This window comes from Triticum dicoccoides, chromosome 5B (assembly GCF_002162155.2).
Source record: "Triticum dicoccoides isolate Atlit2015 ecotype Zavitan chromosome 5B, WEW_v2.0, whole genome shotgun sequence".
NCBI classification, from domain to species: Eukaryota; Viridiplantae; Streptophyta; class Magnoliopsida; order Poales; family Poaceae; genus Triticum; species Triticum dicoccoides.
In genome coordinates, this window is record NC_041389.1 from 482,405,234 (window position 1) to 482,424,280 (window position 19,047).

General features: G+C 44.3%; 1 protein-coding gene across 1 annotated transcript; it reads left to right on the forward strand.

The window, feature by feature from the left end:
* The first annotated feature begins 7,287 nt into the window (after positions 1-7,287).
* Positions 7,288-7,767, forward strand: LOC119309807. Its single transcript, XM_037585722.1, has one exon. It carries the CDS (start codon positions 7,288-7,290, stop codon positions 7,765-7,767), a length of 480 nt encoding a protein of 159 aa, XP_037441619.1.
* The last annotated feature ends 11,280 nt before the right edge of the window (positions 7,768-19,047 follow it).

The following is a 19,047-nucleotide window of genomic DNA, read 5'->3' on the forward strand; positions in this document are numbered from 1 at the left end:
GATGCGCATCGTCACCTCGTCCTTCGCCAGTCTCCGCTTATTCCGCAGCTCCTGCTGTGAGTTACAAATATGAGCAACGGTACCGGTATCAAATACCCAGGAGTTACTACGAGTACTGGTAAGGTACACATCAATTACATGTATATCACATATACCTTTAGTGTTGCCGGCCTTCTTGTCCGCTAAGTATGTGGGGCAGTTCTGCTTCCAGTGACCCTTCCCTTTGCAATAAAAGCACTCAGTCTCAGGCTTGGGTCCATTCTTTGACTTCTTCCCGGCAACTGGCTTACCGGGCGTGGAGACATCTTTGCCGTCCTTCTTGAAGTTCTTCTTACCCTTGCCCTTCTTGAACTTAGTGGTCTTATTGACCATCAACACTTGATGTTCTTTCTTGATTTCAACCTCTGCTGACTTCAGCATTGAAAATACTTCAGGAATGGTCTTCACCATCCCCTGCATATTGTAGTTTACCACAAAGCTCTTGTAGCTCAGTGGGAGCGACTGAAGGATTCTGTCAATGACCGCCTCGTCCGGGAGGTTGATCTCCAGCTGGGACAGGCGGTTGTGCAACCCAGACATTTTGAGTATGTGCTCACTGACAGAACTGTTTTCCTCCATCTTACAACTATAGAACTTGTCGGAGACTTCATATCTCTCGACCCGGGCATGAGCTTGAAAAACCATTTTCAGCTCCTCGAACATCTCATATGCTCCGTGTCGCTCAAAATGCTTTTGGATCCCCGGTTCTAAGTTGTAAAGCATGCCGCACTGAATGAGGGAGTAATCATCAGCACGTGACTGCCAAGCGTTCATAAAGTCTTGGTTCTCTGGGATGGGTGCTTCACCTAGCGGTCCTTCTAGGACATATGCTTTCTTGGCTGCTATGAGGATGATCCTCAGGTTCCGGACCCAGTTCGAATAGTTGCTGCCATCATCTTTCAGCTTGATTTTCTCTAGGAACGCGTTGAAGTTCATGTTGACATGAGCGTTGGCCATTTGATCTACAAGACATATTTTGCAAAGATTTTAGACTAAGTTCATGATAATTAAGTTCATCTAATCAAATTATTTAATGAACTCCCACTCAGATTGACATCCCTCTAGTCATCTAAGTGTTACACGATCCGAGTCGACTAGGCCATGTTCGATCATCACGTGAGACAGACTAGTCATCATCGGTGAACATCTCCATGTTGATCGTATCTTCCATACGACTCATGTTCGACCTTTCGGTCTCTTGTGTTCCGAGGCCATGTCTGTACATGCTAGGCTCATCAAGTTAACCCTAAGTGTTTTGCATGTGTAAAACTGTCTTACACCCGTTGTATGTGAACGTAAGGATCTATCACACCCGATCATCACGTGGTGCTTCGAAACGACGAACTTTAGCAACGGTGCACAGTTAGGGGGAACACTTTCTTGAAATTATTATAAGGGATCATCTTATTTACTACCGCCGTTCTAAGTAAATAGGATGCATAAAACATAATAAACATCACATGCAATTATATAAAGTAGTGACATGATATGGCCAATATCATATAGCTCCTTCGATCTCCATCTTCGAGGGTCCATGATCATCATCATCACTGGCATGACACCATGATCTCCATCATCATGATCTCCATCATCGTGCCTCCATGAAGTTGCTCGCCAACTATTACTTCTACTACTATAGCTAACGGCTTAGCAATAAAGTAAAGTAATTACATGGCGTTAAATCATTGACACGCAGGTCATACAATAATTAAGACAACTCCTATGGCTCCTGACGGTTGTCATACTCATCGACATGCAAGTCGTGATTCCTATTACAAGAACATGATCTCATACATCACAATATATCATTCATCATTCATCACAACTTCTGGCCATATCACATCACATGACAATTGCTGCAAAAACAAGTTAGACGTCCTCTAATTGTTGTTGCATCTTTTACGTGGCTGCAATTGGGTTCTAGTAAGAACATTTTCTTACCTACGAATAACCACAACGTGATTTTGTCAACTTCTATTTACCCTTCATAAGGACCCTTTTCATCAAATCCGCTCCAACTAAAGTAGGAGAGACAGACACCCGCTAGCCACCTTATGCAACTAGTGCATGTCAGTCGGTGGAACCTGTCTCACGTAAGCGTGCGTGTAAGGTCGGTCCGGGCCGCTTCATCCCACAATACCGCTGAAGCAAGAAAAGACTAGTAGTGGCAAGCAAGTTGACAAGATCTACACCCACAACAGATTTGTGTTCTACTCGTGCAATAGAGAACTACGCATAAACCTGGCTCATGATGCCACTGTTGGGGAACGTTGCATAAAATAAAAAATTTCTATGTTCACCAAGATCAATCTATGAGTTCATCTAGAAACAAGAGAGAGAGATGCATCTACATACCACTTGTAGATCACGTGCGGAAGCGTTCAAGAGAACGGGGTTGAGGTAGTCGTTCTCGTCGTGATCCTATCACCGGAGATCCTAGCGCCGAACGGACGGCACCTCCGCGTTCAACACACGTACGGTCAGCGTGACGTCTCCTCCTTCTTGATCCAGCAAGGGGGAAGGAGAGGTTGATGAAGATCCAGCAGCACAACAGCGTGGTGGTGGATGCAGCAGGACTCCGGCAGGGCTTCGCCAAGCGACTGCGGGAGGAGGAAGAGGTGTAGCAAGGGGAGGGAGGCGCCAAGACACAGGGTGCGGCTGCCCTCCCTTCCCCCTCCTTTATATAGGCCCCCAGGGGGGCGGCCCTGGAGATGGGAATCTCCCAAGGGGGCGGCGGCCAGGGGGGTGGAGTGCCCCCCAAGGCAAGTGGTGCGCCCCCCCCCCCACCCTAGGGTTTCCAACCCTAGGCGCAGGGGGGCCCAAGGGGGGGTGCACCAGCCCACCAGGGGCTGGTTCCCCTCCCACTTCAGCCCACGAGGCCCTCCGGGATAGGTGGCCCCACCCGGTGGCCCCCCGGGACCCTTCTGGTGGTCCCGGTACAATACCGGGTGACCCCAAAACTTTCTCAATGGCCGAAACAACACTTCCTATATATAATTATTTACCTCCGGACCATTCCGGAACTCCTCGTGACGTCCGGGATCTCATCAGGGACTCCAAACAACATTCGGTTTGCTGCATACTCATATTCATACAACCCTAGCGTCACTGAACCTTAAGTGTGTAGACCCTACGAGTTCGGGAGACATGCAGACATGACCGAGACGGCTCCTCGGTCAATAACCAACAGCAGGATCTGGATACCCATGTTGGCTCCCACATATTCCTCGATGATCTCATCGGATGAACCACGATGTCGAGGATTCAAGCAACCCCGTATACTATTCCCTTTGTCAGACGGTATGTTACTTGCCCGAGATTCGATCGTCGGTATCCCAATACCTTGCTCAATCTCGTTGCCGGCAAGTCACTTTACTCGTACCGTAATGCATGATCCCGTGACCAGACACTTGGTCACTTTGAGCTTATTATGATGATGCACTATCGAGTGGGCCCAGTGATACCTCTCCGTAATACGGAGTGACAAATCCCAGTCTCGATCCGTGTCAACCCAACAGACACTTTCGGAGATACCTGTAGTGCACCTTTATAGTCACCCAGTTACGTTGTGACGTTTGGTACACCCAAAGCACTTCTACGGTATCCGGGAGTTACACGATCTCATGGTCTAAGGAAGAGATACTTGACATTGGAAAAGCTCTAGCAAAACGAACTACACGATCTTGTGTTATGCTTAGGATTGGGTCTTGTCCATCACATCATTCTCCTAATGATGTGATCCCGTTATCAACGACATCCAATGTCCATAGTCAGGAAACCATGACTATCTGTTGATCAACGAGCTAGTCAACTAGAGGCTCGCTAGGGACATGTTGTGGTCTAAGTATTCACACGTGTATTACGATTTCCGGATAATACAATTATAGCATGAATAAAAGACAACTATCATGAACAAAGAAATATAATAATAATCCTTTTATTATTGCCTCTAGGGCATATTTCCAACACCTCTTGCATCTCTCTCCTCCATTACTGTCGTTAAAGCTCTCTTGCCCGATCTCTCTCTCTAGCCACTCAATCTCGTTGATTTTCTAGGGATTGAAGGAGGAGACCTAGATCTACACTTCCACCAAAGGATATTTGATTCCCCCGTACTTTCTTGTGTGGATTTTGTTACTCTTGGGTGCTTGGGTGCCCTAGACGAAAGAGGTCACTTCGGAGCCACATTCCATTGTGGTGAAGCTTCGGGGTTTCGTTGGGAGCCTCCAATTAAGTTGTGGAGAGAGCCTCAACCTTGTTTGTAAAGGTCCGGTTGCCGCCTTCAAGGGCACCAAACGTGGAATCATGACATCTCGCATTGTGTGAGGGCGTGAGGAGAATACGGTGGCCCTAGTGGCTTCTTGGGGAGCATTGTGCCTCCACACCGCTCTAACAGAGACGTACTTCCCCTTAAAAGGAAGGAACTTCGGTAACACATCCTCGTCTCCATCGGTTCCCCTTTTGGTCATCTCTCACCTTTACTTGTATAAGCTTATATTGTGTTGCATCTCTTGCTTGCTTGTGTGCTTCGCATCATATAGGTTGCTCAGCTAGTTGCATATCTAGACAACCTACTTTGATGCAAAGTTGAATTTGGTAAAGAAAAGCTAAAAAAAATTAGTTGCATATTCACCCCCACCCCTAGTCAACTATATCGATCCTTTCACCATTGATGAGAGGAACCGCACGTCATCGTGCGCCACAAGCAGGGCACCAGGCGGCACACGTGCTGTCTGGGAATGATTGTGGGGGTGCCCTGCCCCTCCAAAGGCACGCGTTTGGTGGCTTTGTCGCAAACTCTCTGGCTACGATGGAAAATAAGGCAAAGAGAAAGATCGAGACTTCTGACATATGCATGATCTGTGGTGTGGAACGCGGGGATACTTTCCACGCTTTTCGCAGATGTCCGATGGCCCAAGCACTCTGGTGTGCGATGAGTGAGCATTGGACGAGAGTGGTTGCTGCATCTTCTTAACAAGTGCAGTGAGGAGGAACGACTTCATATATTGATGACACTATGGAGAACTTGGCATGTGCATAACGAGCTGACACACCACAAGCCGGCGACTCCCATTGCTACCTCCCGTCGATTTTTGAATAGTTATATGATGTCGCTCTTGTGAGCAGAATCCTGCAGCAAATTTGGAGAAGGGGAAGATGGTGGTGTACCAGGATGGACGCGGCCATGCATGCCAACCGGTGCAAGTAAAAGATGCAAGTACATGTAAAAGATGGAGCCGGCCGCCAGCGGACTGGAACAAACTGAATACAGACGGAGCGTTTAGGGAGGAGGACGGGATGGAGGAGCCGTTATGATATTGCAGAACCGTGAAGGACATATCATCTTTGCATCATGTCATTTTTTTCTAACATCTCCTAGCGCCCTTGAAGCGGAAGTTTTAGCATGTGCAGAATGCATTGCACTCACCTTGGAGTGGAGCACAGAGACTTTTATCATCGAAACGGACTGTTCTGTGGCTGCTCAAATGCTTATGGATTACACGCCAAATAGATCTTCCATGACTACTTTAGTCAAGGAAGGGAAACTACTACTTAAGTCTAGGTGTGATTATTCTATAGCACATGTTAGGAGAAGCCAAAATAATGTAGCTCATGCTTTAGCACATATGGGTAGATCATCTACTCGCACGGCCGTCTGGCTCCTCCATGGCCCAGACGAAATTGGCACTCTTTGCCAAGAGGATTGTAATGAGCCACCTTAATTGATATGAAATTAATATTTTTCGCAAAAAAATAAAACAGACAATAAAGCGGCGATATGCGTGGATGAGGATTTAGGGCATGTGAGTCTCGAGGCATGCAAGTCCCTGGTGTCTGTCTGTTTATTTTGGCTTGTGATTTCTAAAGTTCTACTCCCTCCGTTCAGAATTGCTTGTCTCGGAAATGAATGTATTTGGAACTAAAATACGTCTAGATACATCCATTTATGCATAATTCCGAATGGAGGGAGTATATCTTTTTAAAAGAAAAATGAAATTAAGTTCTGTTTTCATATTTGTGTTTCTCGTGACCAATGCTTTTAAATAAGATTCATTTTGAGTATATTTTGATGACTTTAACAAATATATGTTAAATTTCAATGTTGAAATTTAGTTGTTTAGACGAGGAAATTATGTTCGATACTGATGAAGCATGCAGTGATGGCTCTACATAATATCAACGCCTTCATGTATTGGTCTTTCTTATTGGCAACAGATACAAGACTCGGCCAGGGGTTAAGAGACTAGCTCTGTTTATATGATGCATCTCAACTAACATAGCTTGCTTTATAAAGCCAATGTAAGCTATCATCAAGTAATCTCATAACTTTCTTTTGAGCTATCATGCTACCATGTAATGAAATATATAACACTGTGTACCTAAGTATCTATTAAATTGCCTCTAAATCAGTTTTAAGTAAAAGCACACTGCAACCTATTCCTCAGGGCAACAACACAACACATAACTGTAGGCTTTAGCCGATCTGATCAGTGTGCGTCATTTTCCTAGAGACCGTGATTTGGTTTGGGTTGGGTGAGATGAAAGGAAAACATGAGTGGCTGCTTTGATCCTAAAAGAAAATCACTTTGTATTTTACTCATCTACTGTGTGTGTGACCCAATTAGCAGTATGGAAATCGTTCACAATTTGATTATTAACATTGCATAACCAATATGGTTAACAGAACCAGTAAAACTTATAAGCACAATGTAAATACCTTGACACTGTGGTTGGTGTGGTTGGCAGGTGGCAGTACGTATGTGCACCACTGCTAGCAGTTGTGGATTGTAAAGACAGAAGTGGTGTGATCAATGTAGCGGAAGATAAAATTCCATGAGAGCAAACTTTGGAGGATGGCCCACACATGTCTGTTTTACAAATGGAAATTTGGATTTCTTTTTTTTTGTTATGTTTCCAATTATAAAATAACAATTCAATTGCCTGGTTAATCTCTAAGGCCCATTTAGGTGCATGTTAAGTGGTGGAAAGTTTAGTTCCATACTGCTAGTGGAGTGAGAGTGAGACCCCTTTATAAGGGCTGCTCTATCACATGCCATTGGGAGCTTCGGAAGAGGAGTTGTACATGTGCGCTCCTCCTCCTCCGCCGCCGCCTGCCTCGCCTCGCCTTTCCTTTTTTGCTGGTCAAGAATGGTTAATCAATCTCGATTAATTGACGAGTCGCTACAGTAGTGCTACTGTCCGATACGTTTGAAGAAGACAGTTCAGCCAGCCGGATCTCAAGTCACCATGGTGGTCGCGCTTGGTCCCTGCAGGTTCTACAGCGGCAGCCTCCCGCGCCCCCGTGTCTTCTCCAGCAACCGCGTCGACCCGCCAGCGCCCGTCACCGACGCGCTGCTCTGCTGGGCGCGCGACGCGCACTGGTCCATGGGCGGGCTCGCCGTGAAGCGCCTCCGCCTGCAGGGCCGCATCGAGGGCAACCTCGTCAAGCTTCGCCGCACCGCGCGCCGCGACGCTAGGGTCTCCGCCAAGTCCGCCAAGGCCAAGGTCCGTGCCGCTGGGCACGGGCCAGCCCCTGCCACCCTCGACGACGCGTTGGGCTCCAACGATGATGATTCGGAGGACGAGGCGGAGGTCGCGGCCCAGGAGAAGGCGCTGCGGCGCGAGGTCGTCAATGATGACGAGGACTCCGAGTCCGGCGAGTCGGAGGGGGAGGGGGTCCCGTTCGTGACCATCGCCGCGGCCGGCTTACCGCTGGAGCCGGGTTAGTTTTGCAGAAAGGGCTTAAGCCCACCTTGCCACAATCTGCTAGGCTCTCATTCAAGAGTGACTTGGTGATATCGTTAATGACGTCGTCAAGTAAATCGTTCGGGCTGTGCCGCAGAGGGTCATCCTTCTTGCCCGTGTAGGTGCACATCAAACCGGAGCGGCGACTCAATGGAATGATCTGCCAGGCAACCCAAACCCGGACCAAGTCAATACCGTTTAATCCGTTCCCCAAAAGAGCCTTGACTTTAGCCATGGTGGGGGCGAGTTTCTGGCGATCAGCGGCTGACAACTTGTCTGGAAGAGGATGATTAGACTCGAGGCGCAGGGCGCGAAAGCCGGGCAGAGGGTTCTCATCATCCGGAGAAGTATCTTGGCAGTAGAACCATGTCTGGTTCCAGTCTTTGGGGTGACTTGGTGGATTCGCATAAGGGAAAATGGCGTCTCTCCGTCGTTGGATTGAGACCCCGCCGAGCTCCAAACTAGGTCCATTGGCACATTCGTTCTGGCGGTTCAAATAAAACAACTATCTGAAGAGTAGCAAGTTGGGCTCTTCTTCAAGATACACCTCACAGAACACTTGAAAGTTGCAAATATTAGACACGGAGTTGGGTCCGATGTCTTGAGGGCGGGGGTCGAAGAAGTGCAGAACATCTTTGAAGAATTTTGAGCCGTGTGGCGAAAAGCCTCGGATCATGTGATCAGTATAAACAATGACTTCCCCTTCTTTGGGCTGAGGTTTTTCTTCTGTTCGATCAGGAGCGCGGTATGACATGACCTCCTTCTTCAGCAAATAGCCGGTTTTCACAAAGTCATCAAGGGTACTATCAGTGACAATGGATTTGACCCAGTTGCATGAAGTGCTTGTTTTGGGTGGCATTGTGGCGAAGGAAGCCTAACAAAGTGTAAAATGCCGGTTCACATTTAAGCCGGAGGAAAAAAAGATTACAGCTCATATTTAAGATGGCGGCTTATAAAGGGGCCTAATGGTATATGACTAATTAGTCAAGTTATGTAAACTGCCATGAGCAGTGCAAATTATTTAAGCCGCCATGATAAGTTGGATGATGTCTATTGAGCATTGCAATTTAAGTCGGCAGTTTGAGCCTCCATGGCTAGATGGATCTAGCAAAGTGCAGTTTTTGGCTAAGTGTTATACAAACAAGTTTCACAGGCCGCAGCTATTATTTTGGATCAACAGATGTTCAGGAAATAAAATAAATCTAGACCTACAAACCAGTACAAATGAATTCATGAGCTCTCGCAAGATCTTTTCTTCTAGGAAAGAGGATCTACTAGTATCAAAAGTGGAAACAAAACAACTACCGCATTGGTTTTACACCGTTTTCAGATCAAAGAGGCTCGCGGTATGAGCATTGAAGATGAACTACGATGAACTACGAAGAACACAGAGAAACTCGCAAACCCTAATGCGGATCTACTGCGAAGGGTCGCCGCCGTTCTCTAGATCGACTCAGGTTATTGCAGCGGCCGAGGTTGAGGAAGACGAGGTGCTCTGCGGCGGCGGCGGAGCTCGAGCGGCAGAAGGGTTGCGAGAGGAAAAAGACGCTGGAAAGGGGGAGAATGAGGAAAGACTGGGTCGTGCCTATTTATAAGGGAAAGACTGATAAATGGGCGTGAAAAATGAGGAAGCCAAAAATATGGTTATCCAGCTACTAGGACGCCTCAATTCTCGGGATGGTCATTAAAATAAGGATCCGTTGAGATATGTTGGACAAAGTATGAATTAAAGACAGATGATGTCATGGTGGGTTATCACAGATCCAGAGGATGATGTCATGGCGGGTTACAAAATTTTCGTACAAACGAAGAGCAGAAGATTTTTTCTAAGTATTGAAGATTGACATGAACCAGTTCAAATCAATCTGGGGCCTAATGTTTGGGATATAACTATTAGATATGACCCGCCCAGAAGGGGCCGGGTTATACCTATGACGATTCATGAAGCCCAATATGATGCTTGAAGATGGCCGCTCAGTTAAGGGTCCAAAGCCTAAAGGCGACTTAAGGCCCGTAGAGATAAACCGTCATATGTATATAACTTGTATTGTAAGGCGGGAATAGAGAGAGACCGAGCCGGACACTGTTTATGAGCCGGCCGGGACTCTATGAGCCGCTGGGCGTCGACCTCTGTATAAAGGGACGACCCGACGGCGGTTCAGGACAAGTAGCATCAGATCGAGAGCTAGGTCAAGCGATTTTGCTCCCTGGTAATCGAGACATAAGCAATCCCACCTCAAACTGGTTTAAGCCATTACCTTCACCGCAAGGGGCCAAACCAGTATAAACTTTCGTGTCCTTTATCCCGTTTTAACTCCTTTAAGCTTCCTAGTTGCGATGACTCCATGACTAAGTCCTTTCATTAGGACATCTGCCGTGACAATTCCACGACAGCGCACATACGATTTGTTGACTATTTTAATCCCATGTGCATTAGCGCCATGCCGTGCATGTTGCATGTTGTTTCGTGCGTAGAGCCCACCCTAATGATGCTACACTTCTCACTGCTATCTATATAGGGAGTATGCACTTGTTTTTAGAGTGTATCACCTATGTCGGCAAACCTTCACAACCTACAAATCAAAGCAAAAAAAGTATGTAGCATTGTAGCATAAACCAAAAAACAAAAACCACGAATGCAAAATTGGTGTATGCTTGTAGCATAAACCAAAAAACAAAAACCATAAAAGCAAAATTGGTGTATGTTTCTAGCATATTCCCCATTGAAAGATCGAGGATGTCGCCTAGAGGGGGGGGGGTGAATAGGCGCTTTAAAATAATTACGTTTTAGGCTTGAACAAATGCGGAATAAACCTAGCGGTTAATTTGTCAAGCATAAAACCTACAACAACTAGGCTCACCTATGTGCACCAACAACTTATGCTAAGCAAGATAAGCAACTATGTGATAGCATGATATATGACAAAGAACAATATGGCTATCACAAAGTAAAGTGCATAAGTAAAGGGGCTCGGGTAAGAGATAACCGAGGCACTCGGAGACGACGATGTATCCCGAAGTTCACACCCTTGCGGATGCTAATCTCCGTTTGGAGCGGTGTGGAGGCACAATGCTCCCCAAGAAGCCACTAGGGCCACCGTAATCTCCTCACGCCCTCGCACAATGCAAGATGCCGTGATTCCACTAAGGGACCCTTGAGGGCGGTCACAGAACCCGTACAAATGGCGACCCTTGGGGGCGGTCACCAGACCTGTACACTTTGGCAACCCTTGGGGCGGTCACCGGTACCCGTCAAATTGCTCGGGGCGATCTCCACAACCTAATTGGAGACCCCGATGCTTGCCCGGAGCTTTACACCATAATGATTGAGCTCCGAACACCACCAACCGTCTAGGGCGCCCAAGCACCCAAGAGGAACAAGCTCAAGGGCACCAAGCACCCAAGAGTAATAAGCTTCTCAACTTGTAACTTCCACGTATCACGTGGAGAACTCAAACCGATGCACCAAATGCAATGGCAAGGGCACACGGAGTGCCCAGGTCCTTCTCTCCCAAATCCCACCAAAGCAACTAATGCTAGGGAGGAAAATGAGAGGAAGAACAAGAAGGAGAACACCAAGAACTCCAAGATCTAGATTCAAGGGGTTCCCCTCACATAGAGGAGAAAGTGATTGGTGGAAATGTGGATCTAGATCTCCTCTCTCTTTTCCCTCAAAAACTAGCAAGAATCCATGGAGGGATTGAGAGTTAGCAAGCTCAAAGAAGGTCAACAATGGGGGAAGAACACAAGCTCAAAGGATTAGGTTCATTGGGGATGAAGACCCCCTTTTATAGGACCTCCGAATCCAACCGTTATGTGCTTAGGTCGTGCACAAGCGGTACTACCGCTTGGAGGAGCGGTACTACCGCTTAGCACGGCCAAACCAGCCCAAACGAGAGAGAAAACACGAGATTTTGGTCCGGGGCGGTACTACCGCTTAGGAGCCACGGTAGTACTGCTCTGGAGCGGTACTACCTCTCAGGAGCAGCGGTAGTACCGCTCTGGAGCGGTAGTAAAAAATTACATCCGCTCTAGTCGCGGTAGTACCGCTGCAGCCTTTACCAAAACAGCCACAACTTTTGCAAACGGACTCCGAATTCAATGAAACCAAGTTTGTTGGAAAGCTAAAGACATGGGCTAACACAATATTGATAGAAATATCAAGAATAAGCAAATGAGAAAAGTCCCATAAGAAAATGGTGAGAACCCTTCATCGGATAAGACCGGTAAAACCTCCAACACCGAAAACATCATAGAAGACGCATGCGAACTCCGTTTTCGATGAACTCAAGCTTGTCATAAAGATGACCATAAGCTCTAAGACTCACAAAGATAACCAAACAAGAACCAAGAAACATGATGCAAGGATGCAATGGTTTGAGCTCTCTACTAACGATAGATCAAGCTACCAACTTGAGAGCCCCCTTGATAGTACGGCAAACGATCCTATAACTCGGTCTCCCAACTACCACCACAAGACCGGTAAAATAGAAAACCTATCAAGGGAAAACTTTTGCCTTGCACATGGTCCACTTGAGCTAGATGAAGACGGTCTTGACTCCCTCAAGTTGGACCACCTTTCTTGATTGCGTTGGCTCGATGAAGACTAGATGATTGCTCCCCCATAGTTCACTATGGGAGAGCCACTCTTCGGCACATCTTCACAAGTCCATTGACACCACATTGGATGGCAAGATTCAAGCACTTGATCTCTTCGTGATGCTCCACTTGAACTTGCACACGGCAATCTTGATGACGATCACCACTTGATGTCATCCTTTCCATGGGTTGTATGATATCTTCCTCTTGACGCAAGCCCATGGATACGTACCTAACCCCACATACAACTCTCACATAGACCATGGGTTAGTACATGAAGTGTAATGGACAATGCTTACCATACCATGGGATCACTTGATCCCTCTCGGTACATCTTCTACGCTTTGTGAGTTGATCAACTTGATTCACTCTTGACTTAGTCTTGATCAACCTTGAATCTTTGCAACTCTCTTCATTTGGATGATGTCTTGAAGGTAAACATGAATGATCACACAACCTTCTTCTTCAAGACATGCTTGCAATAAGCTCAACACTCGCATGACCAATCTTTGGATAATTCCTTAATAGCACCTTGGTCAACTCAAAAACTCCTTGAAACCAACACATGGACTTCAAGAAAAACCTATGGACAAATCCTTCAAATACAACTCAAGACAACCATTAGTCCATAGAGATTGTCATCAATTACCAAAACCAAACATGTGGGCACCGCATGTTCTTTCAATCTCCCCCATTTTGGTAATTGATGGCAATCACTTTCAAGAGAGTTTATATAAGGAATTATGCATCACCATGCAATGCAACAACTAATAGTGCATGCGAATGAGATGCAAATGCTAAGGAACAAAAACAAAGCAAGAAGAGATAACTCTCTAAACTTCTCCACAAAACTCTCTGAAACTTCTCCCCCATTGGCATCGATTGCCAAAATGGGCGAAAATCTAAGAAGGCCAATATAAATTATGGTCCTCCATAAATTGTGTATTTCTCAACAAGAGAGTGGAATGCAATACACGTACCCAACTGCCAATACTTGGAGGAAGACAAACTATATTGATGCTCAAAGATTGCAACAGAAAGATATGCCACAAAGACATAACAAAGAGAGACACAAGCGATCAGAAGATACCAATTGAAGCAAGCAATCAACGGATATCAATTGAACCAACTAGACCAATGATCCTACATGCCACAAGAATAAAGATATTATGATAAGCGCAAAGGAGTGTTCTAAACAAACTAGAGAAGCTCCCCATGATTTGTGCACACATAAGAATTTTTGTATTTGAATACAAAGTGCACAGAATAGGATCATAGCTCCCCCAAAATCAATAGAAACTCACATCCAGTGCAAGTGAGCATATAGGAAACAAAGCCTAGCGCTTACAACAAGCACATGGTTGAGCAAACCTAGCTTACAACAAGCACATGGTTGAGTAACAAGTAAAAGAGACAACTTAAGAATAGGCTCAACCAAAATGATGTGTGTGAGTCATGGCGAAGCACTTGAGAAGACTAAAATTAGGATGAGCATTAAGCATCAACATAGTCTTGAAAGAATGAGGCACACGGTGCAAGGCCTATCATTCCCACACACAATTGGCAAACGGGTTCACAAGCTTGCTAATAAGCAAAAGAGAACCTATGCTTGTGACAACCCATGGTGAAGATAGACGAGGAGAGGCACATCAAGATGAGGGATACCAATTAAGATGGTAAAAGCCTCGTAAAGATAAGCAAGAGGAAAATAATCTTCACCACACAAGAGTGCATCAAGATGCAATGAGATACGACACGCACTCAAGGCAAAAGCTTTCACGGAGCCAGCAAAGAAATAACAAAAGAGAGACAAGGTGGACGTGAAGGAAAGGATATCATCTAGAGATGTAATTTCTCTCAAGTGTATAATGTTCTAGGTGGACGAAATCATGATGATATATATCTACAAAGAAGGATGTACACCCGAAATAGTTACAACATGAAGGAACGAGATATCCAAAAGGAAGTCATACATATACCAATAAGATATTTGCTTGAGAGCATAGCACATGGCTAGATATGGTCTTATTGTATATAAATGAATTCCAACCACACGAACATCAAAGACATCACAACTAGCAACAAGACATCATTGTTGGGATGCTTTGAGAAAGGAAACAAGTATCACAAGAAAGAATGGATAACATGCCATGATACAACCTACACAAGGTTGATGCAAGAAATGTGTGCATGAAGTATATGAAGAAACTTGTTACCGAGATAACATTGGAAGGATGTAGTAAACACCAATTGAAGGTACAAAGAGTTCATTGATCATCCTAGCTTGACTCCAATAAGCACATGGTGACAACACCTTTCTTGTGAGTGAGCCGAGCATCCAATGCATCTCCACTTGTTCCTAGAACAACAACACAAACAAAATGGTACCCAAACTCATTGGGACCAAAGAGTTAGAAACACCAATATACATAGGACAAACTCCACATAACTATGTGCATATAGATATGAAAATGAATTTCATGCACATCTCATCCAAATTGAGACTAGGTGGAGTTTCCTCTATATATTGAGTCAAAGAAAGAAAGCATGCCAAATGAAATAGATGAAGTAAACATGCATGCTCAAGACTTTCAAAACCCGAAACCAAAAGACAAAGAAATGCCAAGTGAAAAGGATACCAAATGGAGAAATCATCACTTGGAAGATATCATTAAAGATACATCAAGGAATGAGATATCCATTGATACACACTAAACTAAAGATGTCAAACTCCCAAAGAGAGGATGGTTCCAAACAAACCAAGCTCTCAACAAAGTTTCATGATGGCACAAAGTACCAAAAAGAAATGGCTTGCCTTCCACCAAAACACACTTGATAAGGATCACAAGAAGAGTGTTCTAAAGAAAATAGGATAGCTCCCCCACGAGTTGTGCATTATATAGGATTTGCATTTGAATACAAAATGCACAGGGTGGGATCACTACTTTCACTATATCTAGAAAACACTAGACAAGAACAAGAAATGAACAAGATCCACAAGTGGTAGGGAAGACACCGGGAGTTGACACAAACCTTGGCAAGAGAAAAGGCACATAAAAACAAAAGCCAAAGTAAAGATGATCAACAAATTCTACCACACATAAGTGACTACCAATTGTCAAAAGACAAGAAGTATTTGGAAATAATTCCCCGTGGTAGATAACAAGGACATCCAACATCATCTTCACAACAAACACAAGCAAATTGCAACTTGTAGAGCTAACATGCCACCTAGGAACAAGATAATCTACAATATCAATTCTAGGTGACAATATCTCAAATGTACACATTTTCTAGGCTTGTAATATGCACTTAGCATATTACTCCCCCATAATGTGATACCAATAAGAACTTAACAAGAGGCAATGAGAGGAACAAACAAGAGATAATTAATGGACTATTTAGAATTTGAATTTCTCATGAGAGATATACCACCTAGCGACTAGATAATCTTGTAATATCAATACTAGATGGTATTCCTCATATACACACATTTATAGGATTGTGAGGTGCACAAAGCACATCACTCCCCCAAAATGGGATGTTCCATTAATCTCTCACACGAGCCAACTAGGATACAAACAAGAAGCATAAAGGCTCAACGCACGACACACACGTACATGGTGTGCAAACGAACACACACATACTTGATTGCTCAAGATAAGCAAGTTGGAATCACAACATATACAAACACATGCAAGGAACAAAACCAAAACATGAAAGGGGGCAAGTAGCTTTCAATGTGAGCAATTTTAAGTACAATTTACCGCAAGGAGGCACATTGGATATAAGATATAAACTTGATGATTCAATTGACTTGGCTTGAGACAATAAGAGTGATGAAGTCCCCTTAATTCTTCATAATGTAGCCAAGTCTCCAATGCCCTCCAACAACACCTATTGATCAAGTTTGAGCTAGTTGGTCCCCAACCAAGTTGGGTCCTAAGAGGTTAGTCACAATAGGCTTGGCTACCCAAATGGTTCTTTGCTTCAAACCACTTTGAGTACCAACAAACTTGGCAACCACATTGCCAACCTTATCCTTCCCAAGAGAATAGACATCATCAATAATAATTGGGTTGGATAAGTTACCACTAGTGCATGAAGAAGCGAGGTGATCTTTCTCACGGCATAGGTAGCAACGTCTACTCTTCACTTTCTTCTCACTTGATTTCTCAAGTTGAGAAGCATTAACTTGAGTCTTCTTGGGAAGAGGCCTTTCTTCAACTTGAGGTTGAGCATGTGATTGAACTTGTGCCCTCTTCCCTTGTTGCTTGACAGTAATGGCCTTCTTCTTCAATGGGCAAGATCTAACATGATGCCCATCTATTTTGCACTTGAAGCAAACAATCTTGGCCGAATTTTTGACTTGTTCTTGGCCCTTCTTTTTGTTAAACTTGGACTTCTACTTCTTATTGGAGTTGAATCCAAGTCCACCTTTGTCATTGGGGAATTTTTGCACACTCAAGATATTATTGAGTGTGGCCTTCCCTTCATGACACTTCTCCAAGTCTTTCTTCAAAGAAGTGACTTGGGCCTTGAGCTCTTTGATTTCCTATACATGGTTAGTCTCAACACAAGTACTAGAGGAAGTATAGGCTTCATCGTTAGAGCAGCAAGGCAAGGAAAGTAATTCATCACAAGATGTACCAACATTGTGAGTAGATGAATAACAAGGACTAGCACATGGCAATATACTATTTTGACTAGAAATAGTGCTAGTATCCACATGAGGCTCACTAGATGTTACCTTAGCAATCATAGCCTCATGAGCTATCTTTAGCACACTATGGGATACTAGAAGATCATCATGAGAGCTTGAGAGCTTTTCATGACTTTCTTCCAATTTCCCATAATTGCTAGATAGCACCTCAAGTTGAGCCCGTAGCTCAACATTCTCCTTCAAAATGGATGCTTCACAAGTAATAGAGTTAGTAGCACAAGCATCATCATTTACAACAATAGGAGAGGACAACTTGGAAAACTCTTTTAAATAAGAAGCTTCAAGTTGAGCATGAGACTCGGTGAGTTTGATGAGCTCACCCTTGATGACCCTTGAGCCATTTTCGAGGTGCTCAAAATCCTCAAGGAGTCTAGCATGAGCAACTTCAAGCTTACCATTTTTAGTTTCAAAAACATTGGCCACCTCAAGAGCTCTATCATTAGATTCCTTCACTCTAGACAATTCTAGAGAAAAAGTCTCCTCAAAAGTTTCCTTGGTGGTTTGTTCAAGTTCAAGAGCTTGAGAGAGGTCCGCAATCTCATTAGCGTAATCACGCCCATGACCTTCCATTTTCTCAATGGTGACCTCATGCTCCTCTAGATGAGATTCCAACTCCTCAATGTATTTCTTGCCATCAATGACAATGGACATTATTTCCATGAAGTTGGAACGAGCAATTTTATTTTTATGAAGAGCTTTAAAAATCATTTCCCCCTTAGTTTTTAAGGAGGAAACATTATCATTCTCTTCATCATTATCCTCATCATCATTAGCATCAACATCATCATCAAGAGACATATTGGGGTACAAAGTAGGAGATACCTTTGACGCCTTAGCCATAAGGCAAAAAGCAATAGATGATGATGTAGGATCCCTTGAGGCACCATTAAACACCACATCTTGTTCCATGGAATGTTTGGTTTCCTCTACATTGTTAGCACAATAATTCGAGGAAATAGATGCATTTTTATCATGACAACAAGACATAGCAAGCATATCATCATGAGATTTAGTCAAGCAATTTATACATGATATGCAAGGACTATCAACACAAGCATGAGAAACATTTGGAGTGCTTGAAGTGTTAAAGCCCAAAGAAGTAGCATTGCAATAATATAGTGATGAAGGATCATCCACAATAAGCATACTATCATCATTACAATGACCAACACTACTCACCATATCATTACCTTGTGGCAAACCACATGTAGGTGAAGTAGAAGAAGTTGAGAAGACTATACGACCGGAGGTGGAGGGAGAACAATCATCCTTACAAATCTTGGACACGCCATATTTATCTTGAAGCTTTGTCCATAACTCATGAGCATCCCGGAACAGCATGAGTTGAAATATTACTACATTGCTCAAAGCATCGGAAAGCACACTAGAAGCTTGAGCATTGAGATAAGAGTTTTTCTCATCCTCTAAAGATAACCTTTGGGGATCCTTTGGAGGAGAAAAACCCATATCTACAATTCGCTCTAAATTTGGGTCCATGACCCTAAAGAGATTAAGCATGCGAATTATCCAAACATCAAAATTTGTGCCATCGAAACTAAGAGTGTCAGAGAATCCTAATCCCCTAGTCGACATCTTTACTCTCTAGGCGGTTAAGCCCAACAAAGAGAGACGAGGCTCTGATACCAATTGAAAGATCGAGGATGTCGCCTAGAGGGGGGTGAATAGGCGCTTTAAAATAATTACGATTTAGGCTTGAACAAATGCGGAATAAACCTAGCGGTTAATTTGTCAAGCACAAAACCTACAACAACTAGGCTCACCTATGTGCACCAACAACTTATGCTAAGCAAGATAAGCAACTATGTGATAGCATGATATATGACAAAGAACAATATGGCTATCACAAAGTAAAGTGCATAAGTAAAGGGGCTCGGGTAAGAGATAACCGAGGCACGCGGAGACGACGATGTATCCCGAAG

Bases quoted from the DNA above. Each gene is read 5' to 3' on its own strand.
- LOC119309807 (XM_037585722.1), top strand. From the start codon at position 7,288: ATGGTGGTCGCGCTTGGTCCCTGCAGGTTCTACAGCGGCAGCCTCCCG.